Source organism: Melospiza georgiana, chromosome 23 (genome assembly GCF_028018845.1).
Source record: "Melospiza georgiana isolate bMelGeo1 chromosome 23, bMelGeo1.pri, whole genome shotgun sequence".
In the NCBI taxonomy this organism is placed as follows: domain Eukaryota; kingdom Metazoa; phylum Chordata; class Aves; order Passeriformes; family Passerellidae; genus Melospiza; species Melospiza georgiana.
The window spans coordinates 9195614-9210949 of NC_080452.1; the positions used below are offsets into that span (position 1 = coordinate 9195614).

A 15336-nucleotide genomic window follows, 5' to 3' on the forward strand; every position below is an offset into this window, starting at 1 on the left:
CCAAGGGACAGAGAAGCACCAAGCCAAAATAAACCAAAAATCTGGTTAAAAACGGGGAGCAAGCCCAAAAACTGCAAAGCAAGTTTTTTTCTTCTTTTTTTTTTTTCTTTTTTTTTTTTTTTCCTGCTGAGATTATTTCCTATGGAAAATGTGGCTTGGGCTGCCCCCAAAGGACCTTTTTGCCCTGCAAGAAAAGATGAAAAGCCCAGGTTTTGCAGAGGTTCTGGGTCTCACAGCAGCCGCCAGGGAGGGGCATCCCATGGTGGTAGAAAATTCCTTCTGCTTAAATGGATGAGCAGCTGGAGCAGCCACGTGGCTGCTGTGCCACTGCTGCAGGTGGGAGAACACACAAAGCTTGAGAAATGATGCTTCAGGTGCAACCCAGTGGGACTAGAGAAGAGGAATTTTAACCAAATCTGGCTTATTCTGCCAAGACTGTGGAGAGGGGTATAAAAGAGGGATGGGCAGTTCTTATACCCCCCTGGCTCAGCTTTCTGTTCTCTCCCCACTCAAGGGGCACAAATGACCCCTCCGCCCACTCAGCTGACCCTCAGGAAAACCCCTCCCAAAATAATACACTGGAATGGGAGAAAAAAGCACAAGGATCAACCTCCCAGGCTGGAAAAACAGCTGAGACCCCCAAGGAGCATCCCTCAGCCAGGCACTTCCAAAGAAGCATTGCTGGCTCTCCAGAGAACAATGGCACTGAGAAAAAGGGGCAGCAGCAGCTCTTGGAGACATTATTGGAGAATTATTTGAGATACCAATAATTCCTCAATTTCTGGGGCATCTCCCCACAAGGAGCACCCACCCATCCTCCCCGCAGCCACCCCCTTTGCTGAGCAGGATCCAGAGAAAGAGTAATATTTATTTTTTCTTTTTCTTTCAGTTGTTTATTTTCAAGCTCCAAAAGGGGTATTATTGTAGAGACAGGAAAAATAACAACTGGAAAGCTGTTCTCATGGGGTAGAGACAGTGTCCCTTGAGGATGGACAGGGCTGATGGCTGAGGAGGCAGCAGCAGCTCTGGTGCAGGGACACCGTGCACCCAGGACCCCCTCACCATGGCAAAGCTGCTCAGTGACAAACCCGTGGCACCAGCTCTGCCTTTCTGAACCACATGTCCACCTGCTCTTTTATATTTTCCCCACATCCAGATCCCAATAAAAGCAATAAAACTCCCATTTAAAGCTGGGAGCCAAGGCATGGGGTGCAGGCTGTGGGTTGAGCACCTGCAAAGCTGGACAGGCTTTTTTGCTCTCTAAAGAAACAGGAACCAGCTCCTCCAGAAGGTAAAATCTGTGTGTTCCCCCTGCCCCAAACAGTGCTTTAAAGGCTAAAGATGCCCCTGCACCCCCTAAAGGGGCTGCACAGAGGCCATTGGGTTCCCATCCTGGCTCTGCCCTTTGGACACAGGCAAGGAGTCAGCAGGGGACAGAGCCAACCCCTGTCCCCGGGCTGTGCTGGGGCACCCAGAGGCAGCACTGCAGGGTACAAGGAGCACGTCCCACATCCCAGCTCCTCTCGGGGGATGCTGTGCTGAGAGCGGACACACAAAGCCCAGGGAGATGGAGAAAGCTGTCTGCGGAAACCTCCCAGGAGCCAAGCGTTTTAATTTATCATCATCATCATGGTTTCTTTTCTTTTCTTTTCCCTGCTGCCCAAAGGGTATTTGTTCCACGTGCAGTGGTCCCACGGTGTCCTGCCACTCCTGCTCTGCCCCCAGAGCACCCGGGCCGGTGGGACGGGGTCGCTTTTCTTGGCGAGGCGCTTTTGGCTTCCACGATCACACAAACTGTAACAAGCTTTACAAGGAGACACTGGCGAGTCCCAAGGTTTGGCAGCAACCTTTCTCAGTGCGGGCAGGAGGCTATGCCATCCCCTCCTCCTCCATCATACATGTCCTTCAGCCTCTTCACCTTCGGCACCAGCAGCTTTGGGTCCTTTTCCGCACGCCGCCTTCTCCGCTGCTTTTCCCGCCCCAGTTTTGCTGGCTGCTTCCTGCCAAACGGCAAATGAAACACACTGAGCTGGAAAGGGGAGAGGGAAGGGGCAGGCAGGAGGCAGGGGTGCTGGGAATAGGCTCAGACAGGATGGGGAGAGGTAAAATTGCCCCCCACAACTCCCCTGTGCCAATCGAGCAGTGCAGCTCCCACTGGTGGGTTCTGCTTCCTTGGCTCAGTGGCTGGTGGAGGTTAAAGCTTTTGGAAAGGGTGTGGGAGCCCTGGGAATGATGTGGAGCACCTCACTGAAAGCAGGGCCTGACACAGAGTGAGCCTGGATGGATGGATGGATGGATGGATGGATGGATGGATGGATGGATGGATGGATGGATGGATGGATGGACAGGGAAAAAAGGGATGAGGAGGTACGGCAGCAGTGCCAGAGTGGAGATACGGGACCAAGCTGTGGGTGCAGCCCACCAAGAAGGAGCAGGAGAGCAGCACTCAGGCTCAGGGCAGCCTTATGCCAGCCCCAGCAGTGACTGTGCCCATCACAGCTGGCCACACAAGCCAAGCTCAGTGCCAGCAGCTGGCCCTGATCCTTGCCCAAGCTGCTTGCCCCAGCACCCTGCTCCCCAGGGGCTGCACCAGTCACTTAATCCGCAGCCTCCACCTCCAGACACTGCTTCAGAAGAGGTTACACTAAAAATGACCCATGCAGATGGCTTGCAAAGCTGTGTCCTCTCTCATTACAGTACAGCAGGTTTTGTTCAGTGGAATTTTGGACAAGAGCCTGTTCTGAGACAGCGATCTCTCCACCCAAGCACAGGAACAGGTATTGCCTTACCAGCTTCAGGAAATCCACACTATCATGTCTCAAAATACTCCTGCCAGAGATGGAATAACACTTCGTTTTACTGGCCACCACCAACAGTCACTGGCTGGGAGCAGCCAAGTTAAACACCAGTTCCAGCCCTTTATCAGCCCCTGTGAGCTCACACTGCAAATGCTTTTATTGATGATTGAGCACCTGATGGCACCCTCTGCATGAGAGAGACCAAGAAGTAAAACACTTCTTCCCACTGCAGCAGGCTCTATCCCATCCTGACCTAAAATTTAATCTGTCCATCCTCCATCCTCCATCCTAATTTAATTTGGTTTAACCCATCTCTTCTCATCTGTGGAGCATCCCTCAGCGCAACCCTGGATGGCCAGAAATGATCAGCACTCACCTTTGCATCCCTCTCTGCAAACTTTGTGAACATGTTGGCGTAGATCCTGCGGTCCCTCTCGTTGTGCTCCTTGGTTTTCTTCTGGCACACGGAGATCTGGGATTTCGCTGCTTTGTTCTGTGGGTTCACTTCCAGCACTTTTTGAAAGTCACATTTGGCCAGCTCGAACTCGTTCATCAATAACCTGGCTTCACCCCTCCTGTACAAGCCTTTCTCATTGTCCTGGTCCAACCCCAGAGCCTGGGAACACACACAGGTCTCTGTTAACATCTCTGAGCCCTCCCAAGAGATCCCCCACAGCTGAAGCCTCAATACATCTGTCAAATTTAGGACAAGGTGGCTTCAAATCTCCAGAGCACTTGCATCTTGCTCGACAAAAATTGCCTCATCCCCATCGGCAGCTGGGAGATCATTAGTGAAGTTTTATTATCTCTCCTTGCTTAAAATACCCCTGAGTGTGGCGGGCATATTCCGTCTTATACAAAAAGAAATTTTAAAAAACTCCACCAAACTCCCAATGAGAACATGCAGGAGAAGAGGAGGCTTCATCCTCCAGGCTCATGCTGATGCCTTAGGACTTCAGCTTTTATATTTTTAATATATGTAATTCTAAACTCCATGTACAGGGCTAGCTGCTGTTCTCCCATTTTGGTCAGACACAACAATTCCCCTCCAGGCCTGGAATCAAGGACACCTCAACTGCCTCAGGCCCCAAGATATGGAAACAAAAGTGAGTTGGGGGGAGAAAACTTGGGTTAAATTGCTTCATTACCCGAAGCTGTAATTGCAAGATTAACCCCCAATATGAAAATGGCCAAGTGAGAACTCGTGACCCATCATTGTCCATTTTTTGGGGCGCAGTCCGTAAATGTACATCAAGGTCGTTCAATAAATACAAATGCTTTTTATCCCCTTAATTTTGTCTGGCCTCTGTATTTGGGTAGCCCACAAAGGCAGCAGTTTCTGGTGCCCAGGGATGGCAGCAGGGCCCCCCTACCTTGTCACAGCACTCGACAGCCTTGGCGTACTCGCGCAGCTTCAGGTAGCACATGGCCAGGTTGAGGAAGGCAGCCAGCAGGAAGGAGTCCGAGGCTTTGGACTCCTTCTCAGACAAGCCATACTCCATCTCCAGCCAGGACACAATCTTCCCGTACTGAATCACCGCCTGCAGGTACTTGCCTTCCTGAAAGGAGCGAAAAAATGAGGCTCAGGCTGCCCCTGGGGTGTCCTGTGGGCAGGTGACAAGTGGGGTGTTCAGTAAATACAGGCAAGGAGGAGGATCCCAGCTCCTACAGAACCAGCAGGTGTGGGAAATTCTGAGCCAGAACAGCGGGGAGCTGGGGTGCCCCAGCTGGGAAGGGGAATGCAAAGCCCCTCAGCAGGGTTTGATCTGCTGCCCTGCTCTGCAGGGAGCACACAGAGCCAAGGCAGTGCTGGCAAGGGATGAGATATCTCAGGGAGCACCAAGGAGTGAGAAAAAGGCAGAGGGAGGGCAGGACTCGCCCTCCCCAGCCCTATCTGGGGGCACATGGCTTCTGTGACACTGATGGCTGCCAAACTCAGCCCCAGCTCCCCTGCTCTGCCTCTGCCACCCCCGAGCTCACAAACCTTGAAGTACATGGTGCCCTTCTCCTTGACCACGGCCGCCTGCTCCAGCTTCTCCTTGGTGTCCATCTCCCACGACTCCTTGGCCTGCAAAGGAACACTTGGAGCACTCCCAGGGGAGCAGGGCAGCCTCCCCTGCCCCAGCAGCACCGTGCCACCCTCTGGGACAGCGTGGTGACACCCAGGGCTCAGCAGGGCTGTGCCACAGAGCCCGCACACAGGTCCTGCCCCTGCTTTGGCCAGAGGGATGGCACAGGCAGGGGACCCATCCAGGGATGTGAAAATCCCATGGGCTTCTCCTGCATCCCATCCCCATGGGCACAGCCAAGGGCTGGCTGGATGGAGCAGCGTTTATCTGTGCAGTCCAGGGAAAAAAAAAAAAAAAAAAAGAGAGGAAAAAAGGAGAAAAAAGGGAAAGAAAATAAAAGGAGAAAAAGGAAAAAAGTAGAAAAAAGGAAAAACGAGGAGAAAATAGGAAAAAAAGAGGAGAAAAGAAGAGAAAAAGCAAGGAAAAAAGGAGAAAAAGGAGGAGAAAAAAAAAAAAAGAAAAAGAAGAGGGGAAAAAAAAAAAGGAAGAAGAAACAATAATATTAAAATAAAAAGAAAGTACAAAAGGACAAGGTTAGGAACAAATAAGACACCCAGCCTTGGAGCTGAGCCACAAGAATAAAACAAACCAACAGAGAAGAACAAATTGAGAACACGAAGCTCCTCGGTGACGTGTCCACTCCAGCAGGGGTTGGGCTGCAGCCACGCCAGGGACAAAGGCTGGAGGCTGCACAGGCCCTGACATTCCTGCAGCCCAGGCAGGGACAGCAGCACCTCTGCCCTCACCTTCTCAAAGCTCTTCAGGGTCACCTCGTACACCAGCTCTGCGTTGCCCTGGATGCCAAATTTTGGCTTCCCAGCCTCGCCAAAGCCGTACCTGCAGGGCAGGGGAGGCACTCAGAGAGGGGAAAACCTGATTTTCAGCAGAGCTCACCCATAAACGCACACCCAGGCTGCCATCCACGGCTTTCTAGCATTTTGGGGACAGGTGATGTTACTCTCCATGAGCCTGTGGATACACAGTGCATACATTGGGAATTGTCCCTTCTGGCTGCATCAAAGCCATATTTTTACACAGGCTTCTCTCCAGCCCTGATCATTTCCAGAGAGACATTTTCATCTCAGACACTGCGCTGGGCTAAAGCCCTTTCACCTGTTTTTTTTTTTAAATCATCTCAATATTCCTGTTTACATGCCACTGGTCACCCCTGCTGGTGTCCTCTGAGGCTCTCACAGAGAGCTCTATTTTCAGGATCACCATGTCCCACAAGGGCTGGAGGCTGAGACCCACTCAGAATCGCTGTGGGGATGCTCCTCACCGTGGGCTGAGGTAGAGGATGCAGTGCTCTCCCCTCTGCATCTTCTCCAGGGCCTTGTCAATGCCGATGGGGATGTCGTGGTCCTCCCCTTCGCCCACCACAAACTTCACGTCCTTGCAGTCGAACCTGTGGCCACCACAGAACCCCTCCAGGTGAACTGCAGAGGGGAAAGAGGGGCAGGGTGGCACTCAGAATCACCATGGAGAAAACCGGGCTCCAAAGTGTCTTAGAAAGCATTTTATAAAGCATCTCTCCCAAAACTCAGCAGAGCCTGCAGGAGGGAAGACCCAGGGCTGGAGGAGAGGGATGGGGAGGCCTTGGGAACATTGCTGAAAAGCAAGGCAGGCATATCTTGTCTAAGCAGGGACCAAACAACAGATAAACATCGTGACTAATATGTTCCCCTCGCACTCAAGTGCACGAGTCAAGCCTTACTGGAACTGGATATTGCTCCTGGCACGGCGCCACGCAGAGTTTATCACGGTGATTACAAATCCCCTATACTGTGCTATACTGCCTTGACTCCTGCCTCCGCAGCAAGGCCACGTTCTCCCGACTCTGAGAACTCAAAGTACAAGATAAACTTTTTTATTTTTAATCTTCAACCAGGAGCCGTGCTGTTCCAGCCCCAGCGGCTGGCAGAGGCGCAGGCGGAGCGGACACCGGGTACCTGGCACATTCTGCACCTGGCACCCCTGCCTGCCTCTCCACAGCAAGATTATTCTTTTATTTATGCAAACCTGAAGACGTTCCAGGCTTTGGGGACGCTTTTACAACCTTTGCATTCTGCTTGCAAGGTAAAAGGCATACACACATGTGCAGGCATCAAGGAAAAGCAATTTCACAAGGAACTCCTACATATTGTTGGGGGGGGAAAAAAAGCTAAAACAAACAACAACAACAAAAAAGCTTTGTAAGAGGAAAAATTCACAGCTGTTCTTAAAGGTTTTGCAGCCTGCAGAGACATGAGATTACCTTTGTTTGAGGGGAACAGAATGCAGCCTGAGATGCTGCAGGGCACTGAGCATCCTGCTGTGGTGGCAGGTAAGGGGCAGGACAAGCTGGGCACCAGAAACAGCCATGAGGGTCTGGGCTCTGCACAGGAGAGCTGCAGCCTGGGCTGAAGGAAATCTGAGCCTAACCCCTGCCCTGGGAGACCCTCAGAAGTCCCTGGGACACATCCTGCATCCATCACTGGTGCTCAGTGACCACATCAGTCAGGCTGCTGAGAGCTCACCCAGCTTGGCATAAGGACAAAAAGCAAATCCACCTCCACCAGGGACAACCTCTGCTCTTGCACTACTCAAAAACCAAGCTGGCTGGTTCTTTAGGCACAGGAAATGTGGAAAATCCTGCCTAAAATACAGGTAAGCCACCCCACAGCCCCGTGCATTTCCCTGCTCGTTCCTGGCCAGCACAGATCCATAATCCCTGACCCCAAAAGCAGAACTGCAGCTCCCCCAGGTCCCACATCCCCTGTGGAATGCGGTGGTGATGGGAGGATCCGCTTTAAAACAGGATGCACAAGGGGATGTTGTGATCCTTCCTTCCAAGGATAGCGCTGCCCTGTTTTAATTGCACAGAAAACACAGCGAGCGCAGAGGGGAAAATCTCAGCTCGGGTTTCCAGGAGTGGGTCAGCTGGTTCAGCCGCTCTTGGATTACAGAGAAAAAAAAGTCACTGAAGGAACATCACTCCGGTTGCAGCTCTGACTTATTGTTCTCTCAGTGCCTGCAGCGATTTTGTTTTTGAAGAGCTGAGAACAGAGTGTACTGAGTGCGGCTGGCACACGAACTTGATGTGCTGACAGCAATTTGTACTCAGATTAAAAACGGAGAAGGAGGAGGGGTGTGGGGGGAAAGGATGTAACAAAAGCTGGAATGCCAGATTTCAACTGCAGCACAGGTTTTAGGGAGCAGAGCTGGGATTTAGGGTCTGTAAAACTTAAAGCCTATAAAAACCCGGAGGTGCTTGCTCCTGGAAGAGTGATTTATCCCAGCTTTATTCCAGCACCTCCCAAACTACACGGCTGAGGTAAACCATGGACTGCTGTGCCACCCCCAGAACAGTGACCACTGCTCAGACAGTGGAATTTGAGTTAAAATCTCATTTTTCCCTAAAAGAGAGTCAGGCTAGAAGAACCATCCACTTAAAGCTGCGAGCTTGGTAAGCTCTCACAGCTCAGATTCAATTTCTCAGTTGATAAAGGGACTTTAGGATCTTTGTGTACAGGAGCTCTGGAATTAAGAAATGAAAGTAAATGTGTCCCATATGGAGCAAGCCCTGTGTGTGTGTCTGAGCAGTTCTTAGAAAGGAAAAAAACCTAAATCTCAGTCTGCCCTCCCCTGTCCAGCCCCACGAAATGTCTGCTCCAGAGATGGGACCACAAGAGGGACAGTCCAATGGGATGTGAGCTCCTCATCCTCCCACATCAGCTGAGACCACCCCAGCCTCAGCAAACCCCTTGTAATAATTTCCTTCCCCCCACCATCAGCAGCCCTGTGGCCGTAAGGGAAGGCAAAAGCCCCATTCTGCAAGAAATGTGATGGGAACCCCCAAAACCACCATCAACAGCGGAATGAGGAGGCCAAAGAAACTGCTGAGTGTCCAAAACACTGAGCAAGATCTCAGAGGAGCATCCCCAGCTGCTCTCCAGCCCACCTGGCCCTGGATGGATGTCACTGCACCCATGTCACTGCTCAGGGCAGGGATCAGCTCAGGACTGAGCCCTGCCTGTCCCACAGGGACCAGCACTCACTCTCCACTGTAGCTCCTTCATTGGGGTTGGAGTAACCTTCCCCCTTCCTCTTGATCCTCCGGATGATCCCTCCATCCTCAAACAAGTCCTCGCCCTTGAAGTCAAGCAGCTCGACCTAAAAAATAATAAAGGGAAAAAGTGGGCAGAGAGCAGGGAAGGGGAAAGGAGAAGAGAAAAACAACAGAGAGCCACAAAGCAGCAGTTCATCCCCTGGCTGGAGAAGCAAGCCAGCTAATTCTCCTTTCAGCTGACGAGCAGAAGTTGCCCATAAAAACCCAGATCCAAAAACCACAGCATAATACACAGGATTTATTAGAATCTGGGACACATCCAGTACCTGAAGCATAGCACAAAGTAACAGCAAAAATAAGTTTATTGAACCTGTAAGGGTACAACACAGCTGATGCTGTGAAAATCCCCCAGAGCGAGCAGGAGCTTCCCTTTCATCCTGTGATGGGATCAGCTCTGAACCTCAGCTTAGTCCACACTTGGAAGGCCTGAACCTTAATTTAGGACAGACTCTCTCCTCCTTCCATGTCCCAAAGAGCCCTGCCCAGGGAGCCCTCAGTGCCAAGCCCTTACCTTTCCTACCACCCCTCAGCACTAATGGTTTTCTAGCACCTGCAGGCGTTTCCCAGCTGCTTTCTCCTTCCCTTGTGCATGTTGAAACCAGGAATCTGCCCACTCCCTGCCCCAGCACCAGGATTCTGCTAAACTGGAGTTTCAGTCCCAGCCTTCCAGCTCAGACACACATTTCTGAGAAAGCCCTGGCAGCAGTTCCTGGAGCAGAGGGACACGTTTCAGGAATCCAAGTTGGCTTGTTGTTTTTTTGGGTTTTTTTTTTTTCTTGTTGTGGATTTTTTTGTTGTTTGGGCTTTGTTTTTTTATCATTATTATTAATAATATTTTTTTTTTATTATTATTTCTGAGCTGGCTGGCAAGGCAGAAAGGGAGGGAGCTGGCAGGCTCACCAGCATTACTTGCCTCAAAGAAGAGGGTGGCATTGGAGGGGATTTTGGGGGCACTGCCAGCAGAGCCGTAGGCGTACTCAGGTTTGCAGAGCAGGTAGCAGATCTCTCCCTTCTTCATGGTGGCCACCCCAATGTCCCATGCCTTGATGACCTGACCTGGGAGGAAGGCAGGTGTCAGGCAGGAGGGAGGGAGCAAGCAGCAACTCAGCAACAAACCCAGCAAGGATGTACCCAAAACAAAACAACCCCACATCCAGCAGGGACCTAAGGCAGGGCTGATGCTGTCCAGCTGTCCTGCAGCAGGTTCAGGGGTGATCCCGGGCTGATCCCACCCTCCAGCATCCCCTGGAGCAGCTCACCCTTGCCCAGGCTGAAGATGAAGGGCTCGTTCCGATCGCGGCTGGAGTCGAACTTCTTCCCGTTGGCCAATTTCCCTTTGTAGTGCACATAGACCTTGTCCCCAATCATGGGACACTCATCCTCACTCCCAGGTCTCTTAATGATCTGAGAGAGAGAAACCACCCGTGAGCTGGGGCCGTGGATGCATATGGAAAGGGAGGGAGATACACACACAGGCATTTACATAAAAAAAAAATACATATACACATATAGACCCCAGTGCTGCCCTGAGTAACAGCGGGGAGCTACTCAATTTGCCCCTAAATTTGCCCGTCATCAGCTCCTAAAAACAAATCTCAAAGTGGAGCCAACAGCAGTGGCGCTGGACTGGGCTGGGAGCAGAGACCAGTCCACACTGGGACTGGATAAACAGCACGGCTCCAAACCTGCAGTGAGCACAGCTCCACTCACTCTGTCCATACACATTTTACTCACAGGGGTGTGTCAGCTCACTACTCACTCCTTGTCAACACTTTTTTCTGCAGGCTGCAGCCGGGAACAAGCAGTTCTCGAGCTGAGGATGGAGCAGGGGAGGATGCTATTCTTGGAGGAAAGGTCCTATTCAAGTGGAGAAGTGTAAGTGCTGAGGAGCAGAACTATCCAGAAACGGCCCTGAATATGAAAAAGGGGCTGTGGAGCAGACTGGATGACCTCAGTAATGTGCTCTTTCTAATGTTTGTGAGTCACACACAGAAATGCTTTGTGGATTTACAGCTAATAATCTGATTAGGAACACAATAGCAGTGAAATTCACGGAGCAGCCCAGGCCCACCAGCCTCAACCACCACTCCATTCTCCTTTGCTCATCCTCTTTGCCTTGGAAATGAAAGAACTCGACCCTAGAGCCCTGGAGCTGTGGCCCTGAGGGCTGGGGTGACCTGCACCCCAAAGGGCAGGAGGGCAGGACAACGCAGATCCCCCTCACCTTCAGAACCCCTCGGTCCTTGGATGGGGTGATGTCCTCCCCACGCTCAGCCAGAGCTGCTGCCTGCACCTCCCCTTCACTCTTGGTGGCCTCATCAGTGGTCATGGTCTCCTTGGACCTGGGGGGACACAGCACAAGCCCCGTCAGCCTGGCAGGGTTTGTCACCCTGCATGGAAACACAACGCACAAAAAAAGCATTTTCCCCAAAAATTAAAGCAAGCCCAACACCAAAAGAATCCCAGCTATTTGGGTGGATGAAGAGAAAATTCATAGCAAAATGGGGGATTTTTGGGCAAACTGCTGGAGCACTGTGCTCCCAAATGTCACCACACAAGCAGCCAAGGTGCCAGAAAAGCCACGTTTTCCATTGAACACAGACTTTTTCCAATGGTTCCTGGTGAAAAAAAGAATTGCCTACAGTTTCAGAAACATATTTCCTGATGATTTCCTTCAGACTATGGGGCTATTTTGGTAGCTGCACTGCTGGGCGACACATCATCAAGGAAACATGTGACGGAGAATTAGAAAGCGATGGGATTTTTAAGACATAAACCAGATCTATTAAAGCCACTGTAATTGTGAAACTTTCCCACAGTCTTCAGCTGGTGGAAGCTGATGTTAACCAGCAGGAGAAACCGTTCATTTGGGGGACTCAAAAAGAGCAAAGAAAGGATGTTTTCAGCTCCGAGGAGAGATAAGTCGCGCTGCGAGAAGAGAATTGCTTTCCTCGCACCCGGGTGGAAAGGGAAGGACTGGAGCCCGGCCCTCCCAGCACAGGAAGCCACTGAGACACAAAGAGCCCTGAAATGGAAGAAGCAAAGAGAAAAATAAGGGAACTACTTGTTGCAGGGCTCAATTATCACAGCCTTTCGGGTGGTATTTTATGGGATTCTGCTCCCTTTGCTCTGCGCTGCTGGGGCTTCAGATGGGGTCATCTTTTTAAAAAAAAGCATTTAAAAAGCAAAGCAACATGTGGCGAGACCCATTATCTCTCAGGTGTTTATTGGAAAATATGCCATGGGTTGCTTTGGGAGAAATGTTTGATGATGTGGTGGTGAAGCAGTGGTCACCTAAAAGGGTGATGGGTGCCCCATTCCCAGGAACATTTGGGTGAGCAGCGTGGTCTAGTGGAAGGTGCCCCTAATCATGGTGGGGGACTGGACTAGATGGCCTTTAAAGCTTCCTCCCAAGGCAAACCATCCCATGATTCAATGATGGGGGTGCTGGGATGCTCTCCAAGCCACCACAGCCTTCCTCTTGGAGAGGAGTGAGGAGGAGGAGGAGGTGGTGCCCATCCCAGCACAGGCATGGCACCAGCTCCCAGCACAGATCCCCTGCAGCACCAGGGCCACATCATCCATAACCCACCCAGCAGGACCAGGAGGAGCCCAAAAAGCAGCAAAGCTTGCCCAAGCATCACCCCCTCATGGGGACAGAACCTGCCCAGCTCCACCAAGCAGCCACGGCTGGGATGCAGGAGACGGACAGGGAGGCGCTGGCTCCGGCTTGCCAGTTGCTAAATCCCACCAAGAGACATCTAAAAATACACCCTACGCATCCTTCTCATTATTTTTCTACGTAAGCAATTAGAGGAGTCATCCAGGGAAGCTGGCCAAGGCGGGCGGGAGGGGAGAGCTCTGCGTCAGCAGCCCTGGGAGGGAAGGAGCCCACAGGAGCCAGCCCTGGAGATGTGGAGATGTGGCCCTCGTTAGGAAAGAGCCCCCAGGAGCCAGCCCTGGAGATGTGGCCCGAGTTAGGAAAGAGCTCCCGGCTCCCCCGTGCAGCAACAACGGCTCCAAGTAGGTTAGAGCAAAGAGTGCACTGCTCCCACTTATCTCTCCCATTTGGAGCGACAGGAGGAGGCTGGCCGGGGGCCAAAATCACAATTAATTTGAAACAAACAGTTGTAGGGCAAAAAAAAAAAAAGAAAAATATCTGCTACTCCCTGAGGTTTAAATAGAGAGCAGGCAGGGATGTCACCGAGCACAGCCAGCTTGCTGGTGGTGTCAGAGCCTGAATCTTCTTGTTTGTGTATCTGGATACAGGGAGGGCATTAATTAATTAATTACTCTGTGCAAAAGCCCCTGGGAGATTCTGACACCCCAAGCAGATCCTGCTTTCCCGTTGCTGCTGCTACCCACAAGATTAATGTTGTAAATCTGTAAACGAAGCCAGGACAAACCATCCTCCCTCCTCTGAACATCCACACTGCTCATTTCCCTGGGATATAAACACAGATGGGTCAGAAAAGCACAGAAATAAATAAAAACGATCCTTTAAATTTAACAATTCCCTCTCCACACAGGTGCTGCTGCCTCCCAACACTGAGGAACAGCTGGAAATGCAGAGGGGAGAATGGGATGCAGCTGTCTGACCCTGGGCTGAGGACAGACAGGTATCACACATGCTAGGGTTTCACCATCCATCCCCAGCCCCGATTCCTAGAAATCGGCGTACCGGGAATCTGCCAGCTCCAAATGGAAACTTCATGCTGCAGATCCCTCCCAGAGGCTCCCAGGAGGGGAAGGGGATGGGGAACAGCAGCAGGGCTGGGCAGGGCTCTGAGGGGTCTCACCTTGCCACCATGCAACCCTTGGGGAAGGTTTGGAGGTGCAGGGAGAGTCCAGGCGCAGAGACACAGCGGGGGAAATACCTGGTGAGAACAGGGAGGGGACAAAAAGGAAAAAATATTAAAAAACCACATATGCTTTTTTATTCTAAAACAGGATTTCAGAAGAAGAAGGGAGAACAGAGCAGTTTGGAGCCACAGATCATGCCCCATCGTGGTCAGAAATGGGTGATGAAGACTATGGCCAAAACCTGTTTTGACTCCCTGTTTCCACAAAACAGCATCTCACCATCAGCTTTACAAAAAATAAATCAAGGCTATATCCTGCCCAACTGCTGCACTGGGATGAAAATTAACAGGACGAGAAAATAAGAAGAGTTGGCTGCTCCGGGGTTTGTTTTTTCAGACCCACGTAGCACAAAGCACTTTCACTTCCACAGCACCACAGCAGCCCTAAAAGCTCAGATTGCAACACAGGAGGGAGTTTCTTGAAAACGCAAAGGTCAGGCTTTAAAAAAAACAAATCTGAAAGAACAGCAGGGAGATGTGGGGCCCTGGATCCTGGTGATCATCACCCCAAATCCCAGCCCCTCAAGCTGCACAGGCATCCCCCAGCACAGACTGATAATGAAGAATAACCCAATTAGTGCAGCTGCTGTCTCTCTCTCCACTGTCCCACAGTGGATTGCTTCCCCTTCCATCACAAACTGCTTTTTTCCTAATAAAATCCCTTCTTGCTGAGCAAGCTGTGCCTGTGCAGAGGAGAGGACACACCAGAGCAGTGATTTTTCCTGGATGAGGGTGTTTTAAGACACCTCAAGGCCAGCCTGCTGAGCAGAGGCCAAGGAAGGTGATGGTCATGAGTTAAAATCGGGATTTCTAACAAAACATGACGTTCCTAAGATGGACAAGCAGCTCCACATAAGCCTCAGCTGCATCCCAACACAGAAGGACACACCTGGACATTGAGTGCCATTTTTCACACTCATAGATCACAATTAATTTTTTTTTTTTTTTTTTTTTTTTTTTTAAATCCTGGCCACTTTCTCCACCTCCTTCAAAACAAACAGGGAAGCCATAAAATTGAACCCATTGTTCACCAACCCAGAGCTCCCATGGATCAATTTACTTCCCACCCTGCACGTTGTGCAAGCGGCCAACACCCCGGCGGGCCAGGCACGGCAGCTCCTGTTCCAACAAAAAACCAAAATGCAAACAGAGCTGCTGGGATTGCCCCCATGGCACCCGGGGTGAGCCCTGATTCACCAGAGACCACAGCACAATCCCTGTTTTCCTGCATCCAGGGTGAACGATGTGGAGACCCTGGTACCAAACACTGGCACCACACCTTGGGGACACCTCAGAGAGGGATGCAGCCCCCAAGGACCATGAGGTATCTGCCCATGAGCACAAAAGCACCATCAGGGGAAGGTTTTAAAACAATTAAGAGGATAGAAAACTCCTGAGTGCAGCTCACTTCTGTTCCCATCACTCTGGCTGCACCATTCTGCCTGGCGGATATTTTGAAGCCTCTGAAATGGTTTTATTTAAGGTTCAAGTCATAACTA

At 51.1% G+C, this 15336-nt stretch overlaps 1 protein-coding gene across 4 annotated transcripts; it reads right to left on the minus strand.

The window, feature by feature from the left end:
• Positions 1 to 872: 872 nt before the first annotated feature.
• On the minus strand, positions 873 to 14735 carry FKBP5 (FKBP prolyl isomerase 5). 4 transcript variants are annotated; one of them, XM_058039721.1, is made up of 11 exons: positions 13775 to 14735; positions 11200 to 11317; positions 10235 to 10379; positions 9889 to 10031; positions 8905 to 9019; positions 6147 to 6303; positions 5614 to 5704; positions 4783 to 4866; positions 4172 to 4357; positions 3175 to 3414; positions 873 to 2000 (listed from the first exon to the last, which is right to left on the minus strand). In XM_058039721.1, exons 1-11 carry the CDS (start codon positions 13783 to 13785, stop codon positions 1893 to 1895), a joined length of 1398 nt encoding a protein of 465 aa, XP_057895704.1. In that variant the 5' UTR covers positions 13786 to 14735; the 3' UTR covers positions 873 to 1892. The 4 variants fall into 4 exon arrangements, with proteins under 4 accessions (XP_057895704.1, XP_057895703.1, XP_057895705.1 ...); XM_058039720.1 differs by having other exon boundaries at positions 11200 to 11347; XM_058039722.1 differs by lacking the exon at positions 13775 to 14735 and adding an exon at positions 13657 to 13757.
• Positions 14736 to 15336: the final 601 nt, after the last annotated feature.

What these genes read in the sequence shown, in the direction of transcription:
- FKBP5 (XM_058039719.1), bottom strand. Translation starts at nt 11,397, where the DNA reads ATGCTTTTTTTGTGCGTTGTGTTTCCATGCAGGGTGACAAACCCTGCC. An exon ending in ATCCTCTACCTCAGCCCACG is followed by an intron (nt 5,705 to 6,146) that starts GTGAGGAGCATC and finishes CCTGCCCTGCAG; the next exon opens with GTACGGCTTTGGCGAGGCTG. An exon ending in CTGTCGAGTGCTGTGACAAG is followed by an intron (nt 3,415 to 4,171) that starts GTAGGGGGGCCC and finishes GTGTGTTCCCAG; the next exon opens with GCTCTGGGGTTGGACCAGGA.